The sequence below is a fragment of the Pholis gunnellus genome (genome assembly GCF_910591455.1).
Source record: "Pholis gunnellus genome assembly, chromosome: 4".
NCBI lineage: Eukaryota > Metazoa > Chordata > Actinopteri > Perciformes > Pholidae > Pholis > Pholis gunnellus.
The window spans coordinates 9,014,107-9,032,014 of NC_136530.1; the positions used below are offsets into that span (position 1 = coordinate 9,014,107).

Here is a 17,908-nt window from a genome sequence, read left to right on the forward strand (position 1 = left end):
GTATTCAGTTTTTACCTGGATGTGTAATTAGGCAGCTCTTTGCTGATCAAAAAAAAGTAATGTTATGTGTTTCCAGCTTGTTTCAGCTGCACCCAAGGGGCCCAAAAAAAATCAGTAATTGAGTTAATGCAGATTTAAGTAGAAATTAGGGCTTTGAGTTCATGGTCAATATGGCAGAAGAGCTTTATGTTTTGTGTTGTTAAAATAAACGTCCAGTTTATGTTCTTTTGTTGTCCCCAACAATGTAACCAGTTGATCAAAAATTAAATTAATTCATGCATCATGGGTGCACTAAAAAACAGCGCATCACCTGCGAGATGAGGATGTGCAGGTGCATGAGGACATCCCAGAAGACCCCTTACTTTTGGTGCTACCTTTTCAATGAGACGTCACAACTTCAGGGGGATGTCCTACATGTCTGGACGGGGTTGTGATCATGTTTGACGTAAGACTCCTGAGAAATGTCTCTGTCTTTTCTTGGAGTAACGGAGTCCTGTGATGTAACCATAATATAATCACTTGAGTCACCCATCACACCCTTCACCCTTTCACACTACTGAGAGAGAGAGAGAGAGAGAGAGAGAGAGAGAGAGAGAGAGAGAGAGAGAGAGAGAGAGAGAGAGAGAACCTGGCTGTTGTGCATGGACGCATACACAAATAGAAGTGAATGTCACACTGTCCGGGAACGGGTCAAGTCACTTGACAGAAGGTGATTTACCTTGCATTAGGATTTATAATTCACATGACATAACTCAAAATTAATACTCTGTTACTGGCATGCTCTGGCTCACGTCTGAACTTATGATATCCGTCCCAAATTTGGCGGTTTCCCTTTAAATTGTGGCACCTATTTTCTCGCTCACTGGTTTCTGTGATTTGTTTCATAACATGTGATGGGTTTATATCTGCATCTCTAAATGTATAATGTGTATATTAGATAGAGTCAGATTTAGAATCAGTTGTTAAAAGAAACTAAGTACATTTACCCAAGTAGTGAAGTTGTTTCTAGTATATTCATACTGTATGCTATATACACTATACACTATATAATACTATACTATATTATACTAGTATACCACATTTATTTGACAGCTATAGTTGACAGCTTGTTACTTTTCAGATCAATATTATGATGCTGTGTTATTGATTAAAAAGTATATGAAACATTTTAATTAGCCTATAACCTTAAAGTAGGCCTACTGTTGACATCATAATGCATGAATAATAATGTAACACTAACCTTCTGACAAAGAAATACATTTACTTTAATAATAGTAATATAATAATAACACTTTTGTACTTTTACTTAAGGGGCATCTTAAATGTAGTGCTTTCACTTGTAATTGAGTATTTCCTATAGTGTGGTATCACTACATTATTAAATACATTGTTGAATACTTCATCCTCCACTGATAAAATCCCACCATGTGAATAGCTGTATAATTACATTGGATTGTTGACCTTAATATTTCCCTCACTGATTTGTTTTAGCACTGTTAGCACAGATACTGAACCACCAGTTTACTGGTAAACAGTGGTACAAAACATCTGTTGTATTAACGTATCAATAAGACACCATCAATGGTAGTTTTCCACGGTCATCAAGTGTATTAACGGCTGAACGGAACAGCACGAGCTGCTGATCATCGCCGTGTTGGAAAAGAGCAGGTGAAGTGAAATATGTAAGTATGTGAAAGTTTACGGGCTGTGATTGGCTGGTGATAGGAGCTCTGTGGGCACCGATTGGCTGCTGCGGAGAGGCACGTAGGCACTAGCCAAGAAGAGCACGAGCACGTCCGACCACGAGGACGCCCCCTGCTTGCGTGTGTGGTGACGCAATACGACGCAAGTTGGATATAAATCGCAGTGGCTCGCGTGTTCAGTCAATGGAGCAGTAGTAGTAAGAAACGCCGGCAGACCTAAACAACTTACATTTACGACTTTTTTTTTTGAAGAGTTTGAGTTGTATCCTGACTCAGTGTAAAAGTACTGTTGACTGTTTCTTCAGCTGACGTTGAGCAGGACTGTCGAGAAGAGACGAAAAGATGAAATACATTATAGGAATTGGCGGGTGAGTTTTATATTTGTATTAACTATCTTGTTATTTACTTACATTTTGCTCGCGGAGTTAACGTTACATGTAACACTACTTATATCTGAATAATAACGTATTGTTTAACTGACTGGTAGTTGTTTGGAGACTGTTAACATGTTTCAGCTGCCTGCCAGAAAAGAGTTAAACCAGTTTACAGCCATGTCCGGTGTGGCTGGTTTGTTGTCATGGATCGAGCGGGACATTTGAAATTCACCGCGAGACTCTGTTCAAAAGTGGAGGGAGATATAACATGAGTATTGTCCCCAAACCAAAATCAATTTAATGTTATGTTCAACATGTATATATAAACCTTTATATATGAGGAAACGACACTATATTTAATTCATGTTATTTCAGCTATTATGAAAACGTGTGCTTTGTATTCAGCACCATTTGTTTACTTTTTAATCTCACACACACTCTTAACTGTGTTTAAGGCTAATGTGTCTTTTTCCCTGTATACCAAATTAACTAAACTTTGAGTCACCATCTAAACAAATGGCACCCCGCCACCACTCTTGACGGAAATCTTGCAAATCAAAATAGTTTTAAATCATAACTGTAGCTGGCAACACATTATTAATTAGCATTTTTATCACGTTTTGCCTTTTTGTTTACAGAGTCACTAATGGTGGCAAAACCACCCTGACAAACAAGTTGATCAAGACTCTGCCCAACTGCTGTGTTGTGCACCAAGATGACTTTTTCAAGGTGAGTTTTAGCAATAAAAAGTGTTATTGTTAGCCAGTGTTTTCCTCGTTTAACTCTGCATTGCATGTGAGCAAAGTAGTGAGTGCTGCCACTGTAGATATAGAAATGAGCTTAATGTCTTTGGAGCATAGTTTCTCTACCTGCTTGTCTCTTCTTACTGCTTCTTGTGTCCTTTGAATATAGCCGTATAACAAGCCTTAAATCAATCAACTATATTCAAACATGGCATGTGCATCTACTCTCTACTTTATTTTGTGCGTACCCTTTGCCCTGCGCCATTCCTTTTTTGTGTGTGTGTGTGTGTGTGTGTGTGTGTGTGTGTGTGTGCTCTTCTTTAGCCGTAGTACTCTTTGCATGTGAGTAGAATCTGCCACTTGTGTTGAGAGCTGTGAGGTTGCAGCAATGTTTTATTGGTGAATGTTATTTCAGAAACCCGATCAGATAGAAGTCGGTGAGGACGGCTTTAGACAATGGGATGGTAAGCCTTCACCAAAGTCTGCATAAGACTTATTGTTTACACTTTATTGTCATATAGCGTCTCCCTCCAACATTGCATACACCGCACAACATTAAGCTCTCGTAACTTGGAGCAAAATGCAAAACACATTTCCAATTTCTTTTATATTCTTGACTAATGTCTAATCTAATTCACTATCCATCCTTTCCTCTTCTATCCACCTTGCTCTGTAGTGATCACCGCCATGGATATGGAGGCCATGACCAACACGATAAAAGGCTGGATCGAGAACCCAGTGAAGTTCGCCCGTTCCCACGGAGTCCCTCTGTCTTCTGCGTCCGACGTGGCCGACCCAGACGAGCAGACCCACATTCTGATCGTGGAGGGCTTCCTGCTCTACAACTACCCGTAAGCGTGTGTGATTAGCATTTTTGTTTATTTGCACAATGTCAAATTTGTTCTGTGGGAAATTGTGTTTAAAAAAAAAAAAATCTGGCTCTAAATGAATGACGTCTCTCCTTCACATTACGTAACTTTTAGTGAAGGGGAACAGTCTGTTTCTTGCAAATACTGAGAAAAGTATGCGTTTTTAATTTCTGTAATGTCACATGTTCGTTTTGCATGCTTACTATTGGTACTTGTATGCGGACCCCTTTCAGGCAGGTCCTGCAGTTAAAGATAAGGGTTTCAGCCGGCTCCGTTAGTTGTCCTTAAAGCCGACTGCTGGTGGGTTGTCACTGTGTGCTAGGGATGAATATCAAGCCCACTGCAGAGAGATAGATAAGAGACGGTATGAGCAGTCACATGACTCTCCTTTTTCTCTGGTTTGTTTGAAAACTTGTATAATCCTCGATGGCCTTCTTCGTCTCCCCTCTAGGCCTCTGCTGGATGTTTTCGACAAGAGCTATTACATCACGATTCCCTACGAGGAGTGCAAGAGAAGGAGAAGGTGAGCGTACACAACGTGTGTTTACCGTTTCTGCATCTTAATGAATACATTCTCACATTTACTCTTTTCTAGTCGTTGACTTCAGCTGTTTTTGCCCGTAATCCTTTCATGGCTCGTGCACGTTCTCTAACAGTTTGTTATTGCTTTCAGTACGAGGCAGTACACCGTCCCCGACCCTCCCGGCCTGTTTGATGGCCACGTGTGGCCGATGTACCTGAAGCACAGGAGGGAGATGGAGAGCAGTGGCTTGAATATCCGTACGTTGACCGTCTTTTTTTTAATATATATATATATATATATATATACACATACATATTTGCTCATGGAAATTGTCATTTATTTTAAACTTCCAATAGTTTTTGCTGTACGATTTTTGAACTGGTCAACTTTTGAACTGTTGCAGAGTGCCTGGATGGTCTGAAGTCCAAAGAGGAGATCTACAACCAGGCGTATGAGGACATTCAGAACAATCTGCTCAATCGTTTATAGGTAAGAAGACCGATTTAAGTGCGTCACTGTTTCCAATTTGATAGAAATCTACATTTCATAGATGTCTAATATCCTAGTTTGCGAAATCTGCCACATTTGAGGGTCGACTCATTCGGTTTCTTTTCTTTAGCTAAAATAATTCTGCTTTTGAAAATAACAAAATGCATGTTTTCTAAAATATAAATGTATATGAACTGGTAAAATTGCAAAAGTAAAAGGATGTTAAAAGTGTACGAACTCCTAACGGTATTATTATTTTCTGTCTTTCTTGCAGCAGGAAGACTCTTCTCCATCCCTGTACAGAGCTTGTAAATAGTCCCATGGATTCTTTTTTTATGAAGTTTTTCTAATTTTATTCTTTGTTTTTGAATGAAACAAAGCAATGTTAACTTATCATTGTCTTTTATTTTTTATCATCTTCAGATGGTCAATATGTTTTTGTGTTTGCGTTTTAACTCATTTTTGAACCAGAACATTACTACGTTACTCTTCTGTTAAACCTCTGACTTGTACTGGACCATTTGTCGCATTCCCCTACAAATAAATGCATTAGTTACTGTTGATATACAGAACATAAACAATCTCTGTTTTCTTGTCTTCACAAAATTAAATTTAGCAGTTGGTTTTTATGAACTTGCAATATAACAATGAGCTTGCATGACAACTACATATTGCCTTAATAGTTGTAAATACTGATAAACTTGAGTATTGGTAGTTTGGACGGTTTCATCTTGCCACCTAAGTATTAATTTAGTGTGGGTTGTTCATCCCAAACCTGGGATCAGGACTCGATAGTCCCCAGGTCATTGACTAACCACAAGATTCTGACTAATACACCAGATTTACAGCGCACGACGCCGTCATCACATATGTTTCCATGCGTATAAATAGGCCAGAATAATTTCTCATTTCCCCTGAGAGCATACCTTATCCTGTCTGAGTTAGTGTGAGCCGCTCCTCATACCACAGCTAAATAAAGAACAGGTCAGGTAGGTGCATGTATTCTTCACCCAAAGTACGTTGACAACCATTAGAAGAACAAAGAGACCATTTTGGCATCAAAATCTGTCTGAAAGTGAAAGTAATTTGGCTCATTTTTGAGTCTTGAGTTGAATAAACTCTTGGTTATAAAGCAGTTAACTACAGGTTTCCTGTTCATTTGAAAAAGTAGGGCTTGTCGTGCATCTATATGTTCCCATTCAGTTTATTGACACCTATTAAAATAACGACCTGTCTTCACATTCCTAATGACATCAGCTGTTCGTATGTGTGATCTGTCATGTGTGTGTCGTGTGGAAATTGAGTGACAAGGTGATTGTTGTGACGCTCCAGCAGGTGGACGTGGAGTAAACCACACTGGCCTGGACTCCCGGTGCTAAAAATGACCTCATTATGTGTGATGACTGTTAAAACACGCACACATGCGGGTCTGTTCATCAAGGACAAACGGAGAAAAGACGATATCTGTGTTTTGCAGGGATGCAAACAACTTGCTTTTCAACTTCTTTTGACACAAAAGAGTTATTTATTTAATTGTTTTACTTCAATTTTGATGACTTGTGTGAATAGTTAATGTTCGCAAAATACTTGATGACAAAACACATTAAGAATTGCATTCATTGCAGAGATGTGAGACGTCCCCTTTAGACGATCTACCTCAGAAAACACCGGTCGCAGCAACTTGACGATTAGCAGTAAAAAGTCCACTGAAAGTGCTGCACTCCATATCAGCCACACAGACGTATAAGGGCCAAATGAATGAACACATTAATCAATAATCTTTATATACATTGCACTTTTAGAAGTTGAGTTGGTTCAGTCGATTGCCATGAGTATTTATTTACATGTTTTGCTATTTTAGAATTATCTTTGGCATAGATTTATTTGATAAAATATTTAATTTACGACATACGAAGAACAGGGCTGCATGTGTCCCCAGTCCACCTGTCCAGTGCTCCAGTTATTGTTGCAGCTGGGCGGGTTTTTAGGCACAGCACCCTGAGTGAAAGGCACTAATCTTGTCGGTAAATGGCTGGTTAACCAGAGGGTTGGTCAGGAAAAAATAAATCAAAATGAACATCCCTAATCCCTGATTTTGGGTAATGGTGCCCCCATCTAATAATGCAAATTTCAAAAAAGGAAAGGCAAGTGCGAAACGGTTGCTTAATTACACCAAGCAGCTTTACAGTGAAGACAAAATCCAGTCTGGAAAAACGTGACCTCATTACTCACAGCTTGTGTGAATCATGTGACTGATCCATTGACATGCAAATAAACTCCCTTATTTTGATTCAGTGAGTAAATCTGATGTTTTTTTCCTGTCTACTAAAGTGACCATGTTTTAAACAACTGAATACAGGCACCACGGTGTCAGTGAGCTGCTGAGGAATCAGGAAAGTTATAGGTCTTTGTTTTGGATTCCCAAACCTCTTCTCTATGTGAGTCATAGGACACTGAGGTTTGATACCTACATGGAAAAAATCTCTCATTGTTTTAGCATGCAACTTCAAGTTTGCTGTCGCCATGTTAACATTCAAACCGAGTGGTGGAGAATAACCGAGTACATCCTCTCAAGTACTGTCCTTTAGTTACATTTGGTTGTCTGTAAACCTCTGCAGGGTAAGTACACCGCAGGTTCGGAGGGAGCTGTTTTGAATGCAATAATCATAAACGTGACATTATTGAATTCAGTTAAATGCAACTTTAGTTTGCATATGAATAACAAAACCAATGCAATATACGTATACTGTACATGAATATGAACAATAAAAACTTCTAATTTCTATTTTAACCCTTTTTGTTCAGCTGGGTAATTATAAATGTTTCGTAAATTGAATTCAATCGCCAGCTCCTCCTGTCCACCTGTCGATGTGTCCTTAAGCAAGATGCTGAAGGTCTTTAGTGCAGTTTATTTACCGTTCAACATTTATTTAACAAACTGATAATTTGGTATGCAGACATTTTAATCCACAGGCTGTCAAAATGCAGCCAAGTATAAAGTAGGCTACAATATTTCCTTCTGAAATGGAGTGGAGGAGAATTGTGAAAAACTCAAGCCAAGTATGAGACGAGAACTTCAAAAATGTTTAGCCTACAGCTTGAGTATATTGCTACTTTCCCACAGTGGACTTAAGGTCGGCAAGTAGCCGACTGGCAATCACAGTTACTTGGAGATTGTGACTTTTTTCCCACCATATTTCTTGGTTATATCTGAACATTTTAAACAAACAGATTTCTTTTTAAAACCCTGTAACTTTAACCTCCCAAGAAACTATAATGGAAACTGAAGCCAGTGTTCATTGATGTCGTTGGATGGCTGGGGGTTTAAATCATGTGTGTCAACGAGATAGGGACAGAGCAGTATCACTGGCTGGAGAGATCTCAAAGGCTTACGCTGTGATAGACCACCCGACAAGCTGGAGGAATGACACCCATCCGGTTGCAGCCTGCCTGAGCTAAACAGACCCTGTGATCATGTCCCGCGACTTACTCGCACACCTACCGTGCTCGTGTTTCTCACACTCACTCATGGATTTATACTTGCACAGACTGCTGAAAGGCTCTGGGTGCTTGCCAGGGTGTGTGAGTATATTTAGAGGAGGGCTCTTGTAGTGTTGGTGCAGATACAGGAGGTTTTATACACTCTGACCTCCTCTAATCCAGAGTGTGCTTTTTGTCACCATGCACACTCGTGACTTGCACCACGTATACTTTCTACAAGTCTGTCCACACGTCCAAGCAGCCAGAACAGCTGAGCCACATGATGAATGACACAAAATAAAGGCAAAGGTGAGGGCCTCCCCATACTGCAACCGCATCATCATATATATATATATACGTTGCACGTACGCACCACATAAGGCTGAACTACCTGTGACTGTCCTCTGGTGGATGTATAGTTTACCATGTGTTTGTCTGTTATTGTTCAGGCGTTATGCTGGATGCATGTTTGAGAACAATCAAATAAGGTGTTACACGTTTTGAAAATCAATATACTTCATTTTTTATTATTTCATGTTATTTAGAGGGTTTCTTTCAGCATGTCTCACTCTCCTAATCCACTTTTTGTCCTACAGAAAAACACTTGATATCCTTGTCTTCATGTTACTGTTTTGGCAACACTGACCACATTATAGTATTACACATATGGGGATATATTCATGTGAATGGTCTGCAGCTGAATGAAGAGATCAATAAGCCCTTTAAAGCTTCACAGTGATTTATAGTGATCTATTTATATAAGCTTGACCTGACTTTGAAGTATGTCACATAACAAGATTTGAAGTGCAGACATGCTTTGGGAGAGAAGATGGGCGTTCTGTTTAAATATACATACATACATACATTTAGGGTTTGAAGGTTAATTAAGGGAGACTCGTGAATACAAGTTCGTTTGAAATACATAACTGGATCCAAAATTTTGAGGAACAAATGTCAAGTCACTTCATTGGCATTTATATGTTCCCTTCAATCAAAGCTGAATAAACGGGCCGTTACGTGCTAACATCAAAAGTCACGAGACTTTGATAAAATACAAATAGTCAGAGCGCTGACTTTCAGTGAGGATCCACCGCCATCATGTGGTGAAGAGGTCGACTTGGCCTCAGAGTGGGGATTCAACAGGTTCATTAAAGCCCAGCGGTGCACTGTGCAACTAAAGACATACACTCCCAACACTGGCAGCCCCTAATGTGGCCTATGCGAAATGTGCCAATAGGCTACAAGGAAATTAACTTCCATACAGGTATTAGGCTTAAATGCTTTCAGTGCACCGTTAGGTCCAGGATTCTACTTGGTGGGACGGTGGTGAAATAGTTAAACTGGGACATAAGTGTAGCTCCTTCCTCTACATGTGCACACACTTTTTTTTTTCTGAGAGTAACTCACATTACAGACATTTGAAGACGTCTCTACACGCAGTCTCTCAGTGGTGATGTCGTGCGTAACCGCGTGACGGAGTTGAGTGTATTCAAAACACCACCCCATCACCCAGGTCAAACTCATATGTTCCTCGTTAATGTCTCAGTGTCGGACCTCTCCACATAGAGACACCTTCACATTGAGCCATGGAGAAGTCAGTGCTTGTATTAATCTGCCTACTGGGTGTTTTGGTGTGTTTCGGAACCGGTCAGCACCATTTACGCGCACGTGTTGGACCGTGGAGACACCGGATTCAGTGGGAGAATAACGGCCAGGTGTACAGTTTACTGAGCACGGGGACTCAATATCGCTCACCTGCGCAGAGCAGAAGACGCACTCAGCTCGTATTGACAACTAAAAACAATTTTAACCGACTTCACCCTCCTCTCGCACTGAGTAGATCCACCAGAATCAGACATGGAGACCTCGAGGACGCAGTCGGGGGTCACATTCAACAAAACGACCTCAATCAAATGGATGCGTCGGTTCTTGGTGTTGATGCGGGTCAGTATTTACTCGCCTCGGGACGACCCGGGACACACAGTCGGTCCCCACCGCGCCTAGCGACCACCGGAGAGGTTGTGGTTGTCCGTTCACAAGAGGCACCCTCCAACGGTAGCGCTGCCGCTTTCACCTCCATCCAGGAGTCCTCCGGCAGCGGAGTCCCGCGAGGAGGCCGGAGTACACCTGGAGATGGCTCACAACAGGCCACAGCGTCACCGGTAAGATCACCGGACTTTACGCACAGCCGAGCGGGCAGGATAAGATCTGAGAGCTCAGAATCCGCTGCCCGGTCATCTGCCACAGCTGGATTGGTCACAGTGGCAGAGGATGATGGGAATACACGTCGCATCGAGCAGCAAACGCGTTTAGGAGACGCTACCAGTGCACAAATAACGCACTCACTGACCAGAATCACATCGGAGTCAAATGTTTCTCCCACAGCGTTGTCCAGTAACGCCGTAGAAATACACTTTCCTCGACTAAGGTCGGAGACAACAAGGACTACGGACATGGGTGACCCACAGGATCCGCACAGTATTCATCACAGAAACTCAGTTTTCTATAATGTTTACCCACCAGACCGCAGAAACAGGATCCCTGTGCGCCCTCCACCAGGACCGGGATATGGCACCAGGTTCTTCCACAATGGTGAGGCAGACAGGAGACATTGAAACCAAAGTTTAGCCTATGAAAAGTAGATAAAACTAGTTATTTCTTAATTGATGACACCCTGAAATCAAAGTAATAATGAACTAGCCCTGGGAAGCACTGAGCCTGCAATGCTGAGGCACAGATGCCTCATGCTCATTTTCAAATTTAAATCTCTTTTTTTCTAATGCAGTTTTAATGGGAGTGAGAGTTAATGCACCCTTACGACAAAATTAATGTCTCCAGTAGAGCCTCTGAGCAAAATATAAATTAAATGGCTGATTGATAGATCGGGAGTCATTAGTACATAGTTTGCCAGAAGTGGTGCAGAGTATAAGTTATGAGAGTAAATTATCCAAAGTTTTCTATTCAGTAATTTGCTGAAGCATTCTATTAAACTGTTTTATCTCAAATATACTCAGATATACAAAGTCAACTTGTTAAACAGAATTGTTTAATTTACTAAATCTTTTAAAAAAATATATAATCAGTTAATATAAATACATTTTTAAATTGTATAGATACAGGTGAGTTACCCAAGGTGATGTTCTGATGATCTATGCAAATTCAAAACACCACATATCTGTTCTGTCGATTATGCCACGTAAATAAATTACATGTTTTCTTTCCAGACTTCTTTGGAGAATATTGAAGTTTCCACCTCTTTTCCAGAAGAGAGACTACGTTTGAAGTCTTAATGAAAAGTGAAACTCTGTTTGAATCAGTGCATTTACATTATTTTTAACTATTTTAATTTTTTCTTCTGCAGGTCTCCCAGACTTGGTTCCTGACCCTTACTACATCCAAGCTGCCTCTTACATCCAGAGAGTGCAGATGTACGCACTTCGCTGTGCTGCTGAAGAAAACTGTCTTTCCAGGTGCATTTATTTATTTGACTTCACGCAGAATTATTCTGTCAGTAGAGTCAAGACCAATGAAATCAGTTAATTAGTGACGATACGAGTAGATGTAGCGTTAGTCTGATGATTCTTTTATTGCCCTTTGTCCTTAACTGACATTTTGTTATGCACGAGCTCTCTACAGTGTGATAAAATGTCAATCAATGCGGTATACACTTCTAAAAACATAATGATAATCATTTAGGCTTCCTCTGAGGTTACCACATTAGGATGTGTGTTGGCCTCAGTCCCATTTGGAAGCTATAGCTGAGTGACTGAGCGGCTGGACACAGACCTGGCAGCCGCCCGAGATTCCCTCCTCTGATCTGAGCATCCACTTTGCCAAGTAAAAGAAGCTCTGAAGTGAAAGGCAAAAGGATTCCTGAGGTGAATGCAAAAAAACTGCTGAGGCAAGACCAGAAACCAGCCCTGTCACTTACACAGTAATGCACCATTATATAAGAAGCTCAGTGTGCAGTCAAGTGTGTGCTTGGAGGCTAATGTGATGTAAAGACACCACAAATAAAAAGGTGATGCAAGTCAACCCGAGCTGTGCGCTCAGTGAACTCGGTCTTCCTTCGTGTCATTTCAGTTCATAGTGAAGATACTGGAGTTTAACTCGGCTCGTTCCCTTCCTGTTTCCTTTTCTTTCAGGTCTGCGAGTCATCCCAGTGTGAGGGACCTCGACTACAGAGTCCTGCTGCGTTTCCCCCAGCGAGTGAAGAACCAAGGAACAGCAGACTTTCTCCCAGTGAAGCCCAGACATGAGTGGGAATGGCACAGCTGTCACCAGTGAGTTCAGTGGTATTATATCAAATCCATGCACAGTGGTGTGTAGACTCTTTGATCTACCAGATTTGAATGAATCATACATTTGAGAATGTGTCAGTCATTCCCCGTCTTAATCTTGTCGTCTGTAATATTGTATTAGTCTCCTAGCTGCCACCGTGCAGAGATGTAGTCTTTCCTCGGCTTTCGCAGAGTCATGAAATATGCAAATTTGAAAGTGCATTAAATGACAAAATCACAAAAGGTGCATATAAAATCAAACATGTATACACGATTCTGAGAGATATTAATATTAAAATCCAAGGATAGTGTGCCATCTATTAAGAGTGTCCACATGTCCATGGCAAATTCACTAAATCACAAATTGCTCCTTGTGAAACAACGAACAGCCACTCCAGCAGTTGTACTTGGTGCCAGTTACAGTTTGTTCCGTTCCTTTACTCGGTGCTAATATGTGTATGATCAAACAGAAATGAGGATTTCCACAACACATTTTCAGCAATGCTCTCATTTCTCTCTGTGCATCCACAGGCATTACCACAGTATGGAAGCCTTTAGCAATTACGACTTGTTGGACGTCTCCACTGGACAGAAGGTCGCAGAGGGACACAAGGCCAGTTTCTGTCTGGAGGACACGTCCTGTGACCCGGGGGTGCGACGGCGCTTCGCCTGCACTGCTCACACACAGGTTGGTCCTCCTGGTCTCAAGACTTATTTTAACTTTTCCATTGATTCATCCATTATTTTATTTATTAGATGATGATTTATTACTCTAAGATGAACTCTTTTCCTCGTGCCAAGAGTAATGCACGTCTGGCTTTTTCGTAGGGGCTCGGTCCGGGTTGCTACGACACGTATCATGCCAACATCGACTGCCAGTGGATCGACATCACTGACGTACCGCCTGGAAACTACATACTCAAGGTGGGAGTTAATGAAATAGGACATGATGGATGAAAAAGCAGATTACTTATTCACTTCACAACAGCATGTTTTCAAATAACTGGAATCAAACAGAATATCTCGGTTTCATAGCTGTTTCCACTGTTCCTCAGGTGACAGTGAACCCCTCTCAGACGGTGCAGGAGTCAGATTTCTCCAACAATGAGGTGCGCTGCGACATCAGGTACACAGGAAGCTACGTCCAGGCAAGAAACTGCAGGATCACCGTGTAAGTCAGTCTTGTGTGCTCCCTCCTTTTAGCTGAGATCAGAAGTCCAAAAGAAGAAGAGCTCATCACTGGTATCTTTTCTTTGTTCCACAGAAGCTGACCTGACAGAAGACAAACATTTCCCCACAGAATACTTAATACCTTCTTGACTGTTGCTCTTAATGTGCAGTTGATACTTACTTTAAAATGTTTTTCTAATCTGTTCTTATTTATGTGATATGATATACTGTTGCTACAGCCAGACTGACTACATGTTAACTTATGTTATTTGTAAAAATATAAATTTTTAAGCAATGCAAGACTCTACTGTTAGCTGTCTGTGTGCAGGAGACTTGAGGAACGTGTGTTAGCCTGATTCACAAATATAAAGAAGTGATTCAAGCTGTGTAAATTCATTCCGTTACACTGTGCGACTGAATTGGTGCCTATTTTGCGTGGTGCTCTTCTCCTTTTCAAATCATTTGCAATTTGCCTTGTCAGAGAAAATGACCCTTTGTTTAATATTGACTATGTATGTGAATAAAAGACTTAAAAGTGCTGTTAAAATATGAAAGCCAAATACTGTCATGCATGCGTTTCGAGTATGATTTTGTGCAGTGTACACACAAATGTATTGTCTGTTATTTTACAATCTGTTGAAGGGTATTTGATTGTTTTAAAGGTATAATAAATGTATTATATTTTATAATTCAGTTTTTTGGAAACAAAGGTACCATTGAAGACCGATGCCTTGCTTAAAAAAAAGAAATCTGAATAGTCACTACTGATGGGATAATTTGAACAAATATTTAACAACATGAAGTCATTCCTCTGACCATTCACCATTACCACCAGTTAACACAAGCTGAGGGCCATTAAAGTGAGGAGTGGTACATTTCTTAAATGCTTTTGGAATAACACACCTCAGAGAAATACCTGAAACTCCACTTAGCATGTTTACGTGTCTCGGAAATGGAAGCAAAAGACACGGAGCTTCACACCACAAGCCTGTTGTTGCGTGTTTGTCATGTTGTGTTACAGTAGATGAGTGATCGAGAAAACATTTGTTCACCTGGCATTGACTCTGTGTGAGGCGTCTGGGAACGCTCTGTTTACACTTTGTCACCAGATTTATTAGGGACACCGTCTGGCTGGGACGTGGAAATGAATGAATACTCACTACAGCTACTTCTTTTAACACAGTTCTTTCATTTTGCTGTTTTTTTAAATGGCGCTCTTTGCTGTCCAGCACAAATATGTTCCTTCATGGTCTTGTGATGTTAAACATAGAGCGTGAAGGAAGCTGTTGACTGTATTGACTTGTAAAGTCCTCATAAAGTCCTTGTAAAGTGGCAGATCTCAGCAACTTTTATGCAAAGCCTTATGTTGAAAAAAAAAAGAAACACTTCCAGGATGTTCATGAGATGAATATGCAGGCAGGTTTGGAGCTGAGGTCATAGAGTGTATTTTCTGTACAGCTCCGCTGCATCTGTTGCTGTTCCAGAGCAGCTCACTCACTGAGTCACTTTCACAGTCTGTCTTATGGCAACATCAGGGCCCCGGCAGGTCACCAACGTCTCTCCTCCCTCTCAAGGTAATGGTAGGAGCCTGCTGTCGGTGTCTCAGAGGCTGTGTATGTCAGTCCTCATTTTGCTGGGTCGATGATCTCCATCTGTTAATTCACACTCGTTGTGAAGGCACCAAGAAAACCAGAAGAAAGTTTTAGAGAATTCATTACGTTAGTGTATATTCAGTGCTGGAACACAGTAATACAGTGGTGAAGGATGTACTCAGATCCTTTACTTACTTTACCTTAAGATACTAATACAATAATGTAAAAATACTCATTCAAAATAAGTAAAAGTACATCAGTATCATCATCAAAATGTACTTCAAGTATAAATGTACTGGTTCTGCAGTATAATGCCTCCTGTGACAGATATATTATTATGTATAACATAATCAAAGTATTAATACTGGTTTAATTTGGTGTTTTATCATATGTTTGTTGTTGGTGAAATATTAATCTGAAAAGTATAACTGTTGTATCTGTTGCTGAAAAATATAGCAGAATAAAATGTACAAAACCTCTCTTGTGACGTCTCCTGCTCATTCCTGCCAATCTGTCGTTTTTCAGACACCTGGTGGCAGGCGATCGTTAGTGCCAACCAGTGTTCCCAGTCTAACAGTCTCCCTCTCGCCTTCCCTGCAGCCCCCCATTTGGTTGTGTTGCAGCTGAAGTTCTGCTTTGGTTCTTTGCTTTACTTTATTTACATGCATCCCACAACATGAACACATCTCTCTCACGCACAACCTGCACCACTGATCCCTCTGACCTCCAGTCTTCATGTGTTTTATTTCTTTTTTTTAGATTTGTTGTGCATTTAGTTAATCTCAGTTTGTTTTAATAAATGAATGTGTTTAACGTTTCAAAACAGTGTGTCTCAAACTGAACTGTAACTGTACAGGTGACTTTCCTTTGCTGTTAAGATAAAGGTGCATGGATAGAAAAGGTGGTAAGACAGAAGAGAGTATCAGAGATGAGGAAAGTCTGCAGATATCCACATCACACTGGGATTGAAACCTATTTCATAACGCCAGATTTCACTCATCCTCTTACCCAAATATGGCGTCTCTATGGAGCCCAAACCATCTTTGGTCAGAGAGCCGTCGAGGTGATCCACTGATGTGAATTTGAGTGTGACAGAGGGTCAGGGCAGAGCCTCCTCGGCTCGCACCAGGTGCTGTTTGCTCAGGGCAGGTCGATGTGCTGAGCCCGCAGGGCCTGCAGGATGGCCAGAGCTGCCGGTCGCCCCTACCTTCCCCCGCTGGAGATGGCGAGGAGGAGAGAAATTCCACAGATCCGCAGGCGGCTAGGAAAACCCGACCGCAAACTGCTGACCTCAGCAGCACCACGGCTAAACCATTCTTATCACGGGCTGAAGCTCTGTGAGGCTGTGCCCAGAGGCCTGACTGTCTGAGAATCCCGGTAAATAAGTGTCAGAGCCAACAGGCGAGACTGCAGTGACACTTTATGCCAGGGCTTGTTCCTTGTACAGACCCAAACTGCAAAATGGTCGATACCGACCCCGTCAACGTCTATGCTTCTGATTTCTCTATTCTTTTTGTTGCAGCTTTAAGTTGAACTTTCAAATCTCCGAGGTGCGGCTCATAGCATTATCTGATCATGTTTGGGTGTCTTTTTGAGTCATACATTTGCAAACCTTGTGACCATTGATGGATACTGACCGGGGCCTACCGGGCACAGGCCCAGGGGCCCAAAGTGTCAGGAACACCCCGGCCTTTACTTGTCACAATGTCTCTCAAAGAGACACTCACCAACCAGGAGAATTCAAGACAAACTTCTGTGTGTTTCAACAAAGCTCGTTCACATAGGATGAGCTCATTGCGATGGACCTGCTGAAGGCTCTGCGGGATTGAGGAGATTAATATGACACTGCAATAATCAACACCATGCCAGTTTCTATATAAATGATCATCCTTCAGAATTAATATAACACATTTAGACAACTGTGAACTCACACATCAGCTCCATGAGAGGACACATAATAATGCATTATTACATTTTAACAACTTATTAATTATCCAATCACGGAGGTAATGGACCGAACTGATTGGGCTCTGTAACAGATGTGCAAAACTATTATATGTTCTAAAGGAACTCTGATGTATATAAATCTACACATACATAACCACTGACTGAAGTATAGATTTCTAACACTCCCTCCCGTATGTATAGAGTCTGCAGTATGAGTTTGCATCATTAGTGAAATAACTTGACGCCGGCCCCGAGCTAATGTTGTGTTTCTCTGTCTGGGCATCTGGTCTGTATATTTTAGAGAATTGTTTGTTTATAGGAAAGAGTAGAAGCTGTTTGTGTGAGTGGAAATGACTCCTCAGACGAGTACACTAACATCCTAAAAAGAAGAAGACAATGTTTACCTGGGCAGGACAAGGACTCCCTGAGTCTCACCGTTTACACATCATTAACAGCTCTCCCTATTGGAAATAGAAGAATGCAATGACCCCTGTACTTTTCCTCCCGGAGCTGCCGTGTAAATATACACTACACTCAACAGGCTGTCCGAGTGAATGCATGCTGTTATTAATCCTGTTATTGTATTATTTTTGGGCTGGGAAGTGGGATTGGGAAGGGAGGCGGACCGGATGAGGCTACGAACCGGCGAGGAGGAGATGGAGGGGAGGGTGAGGAGAAAGGGTGAAGAGGGCGGACAGGTTATTCAGCTGAAACCCCTCCAGTTATTTTTGGTCCGAA

General features: G+C 41.3%; 2 protein-coding genes across 2 annotated transcripts; both read left to right on the forward strand.

Moving 5' to 3' along the window:
* Positions 1 to 1,879: 1,879 nt before the first annotated feature.
* Positions 1,880 to 5,348, forward strand: mibp (muscle-specific beta 1 integrin binding protein). The gene is made up of 8 exons (XM_079157731.1): positions 1,880 to 2,071; positions 2,716 to 2,806; positions 3,236 to 3,284; positions 3,497 to 3,671; positions 4,141 to 4,212; positions 4,363 to 4,469; positions 4,616 to 4,701; positions 4,976 to 5,348. The coding sequence occupies exons 1-7, from the start codon at positions 2,046 to 2,048 to the stop codon at positions 4,699 to 4,701; spliced, it is 606 nt and encodes a 201-aa protein (XP_079013857.1). The 5' UTR covers positions 1,880 to 2,045; the 3' UTR covers positions 4,976 to 5,348.
* A 4,419-nt stretch (positions 5,349 to 9,767) lies between these two features.
* Positions 9,768 to 13,636, forward strand: loxl5a (lysyl oxidase-like 5a; the record flags this gene model as incomplete). Its single annotated transcript, XM_079157395.1, has 6 exons — positions 9,768 to 10,773; positions 11,543 to 11,651; positions 12,327 to 12,464; positions 12,993 to 13,149; positions 13,290 to 13,385; positions 13,517 to 13,636. 6 exons carry the CDS (start codon positions 9,768 to 9,770, stop codon positions 13,634 to 13,636), a joined length of 1,626 nt encoding a protein of 541 aa, XP_079013521.1.
* Between the last annotated feature and the right edge of the window lie 4,272 nt (positions 13,637 to 17,908).

What these genes read in the sequence shown, in the direction of transcription:
- mibp (XM_079157731.1), top strand. Translation starts at nt 2,046, where the DNA reads ATGAAATACATTATAGGAATTGGCGG. An exon ending in TACATTATAGGAATTGGCGG is followed by an intron (nt 2,072 to 2,715) that starts GTGAGTTTTATA and finishes TTTTGTTTACAG; the next exon opens with AGTCACTAATGGTGGCAAAA. An exon ending in GAGCAGTGGCTTGAATATCC is followed by an intron (nt 4,470 to 4,615) that starts GTACGTTGACCG and finishes GAACTGTTGCAG; the next exon opens with AGTGCCTGGATGGTCTGAAG.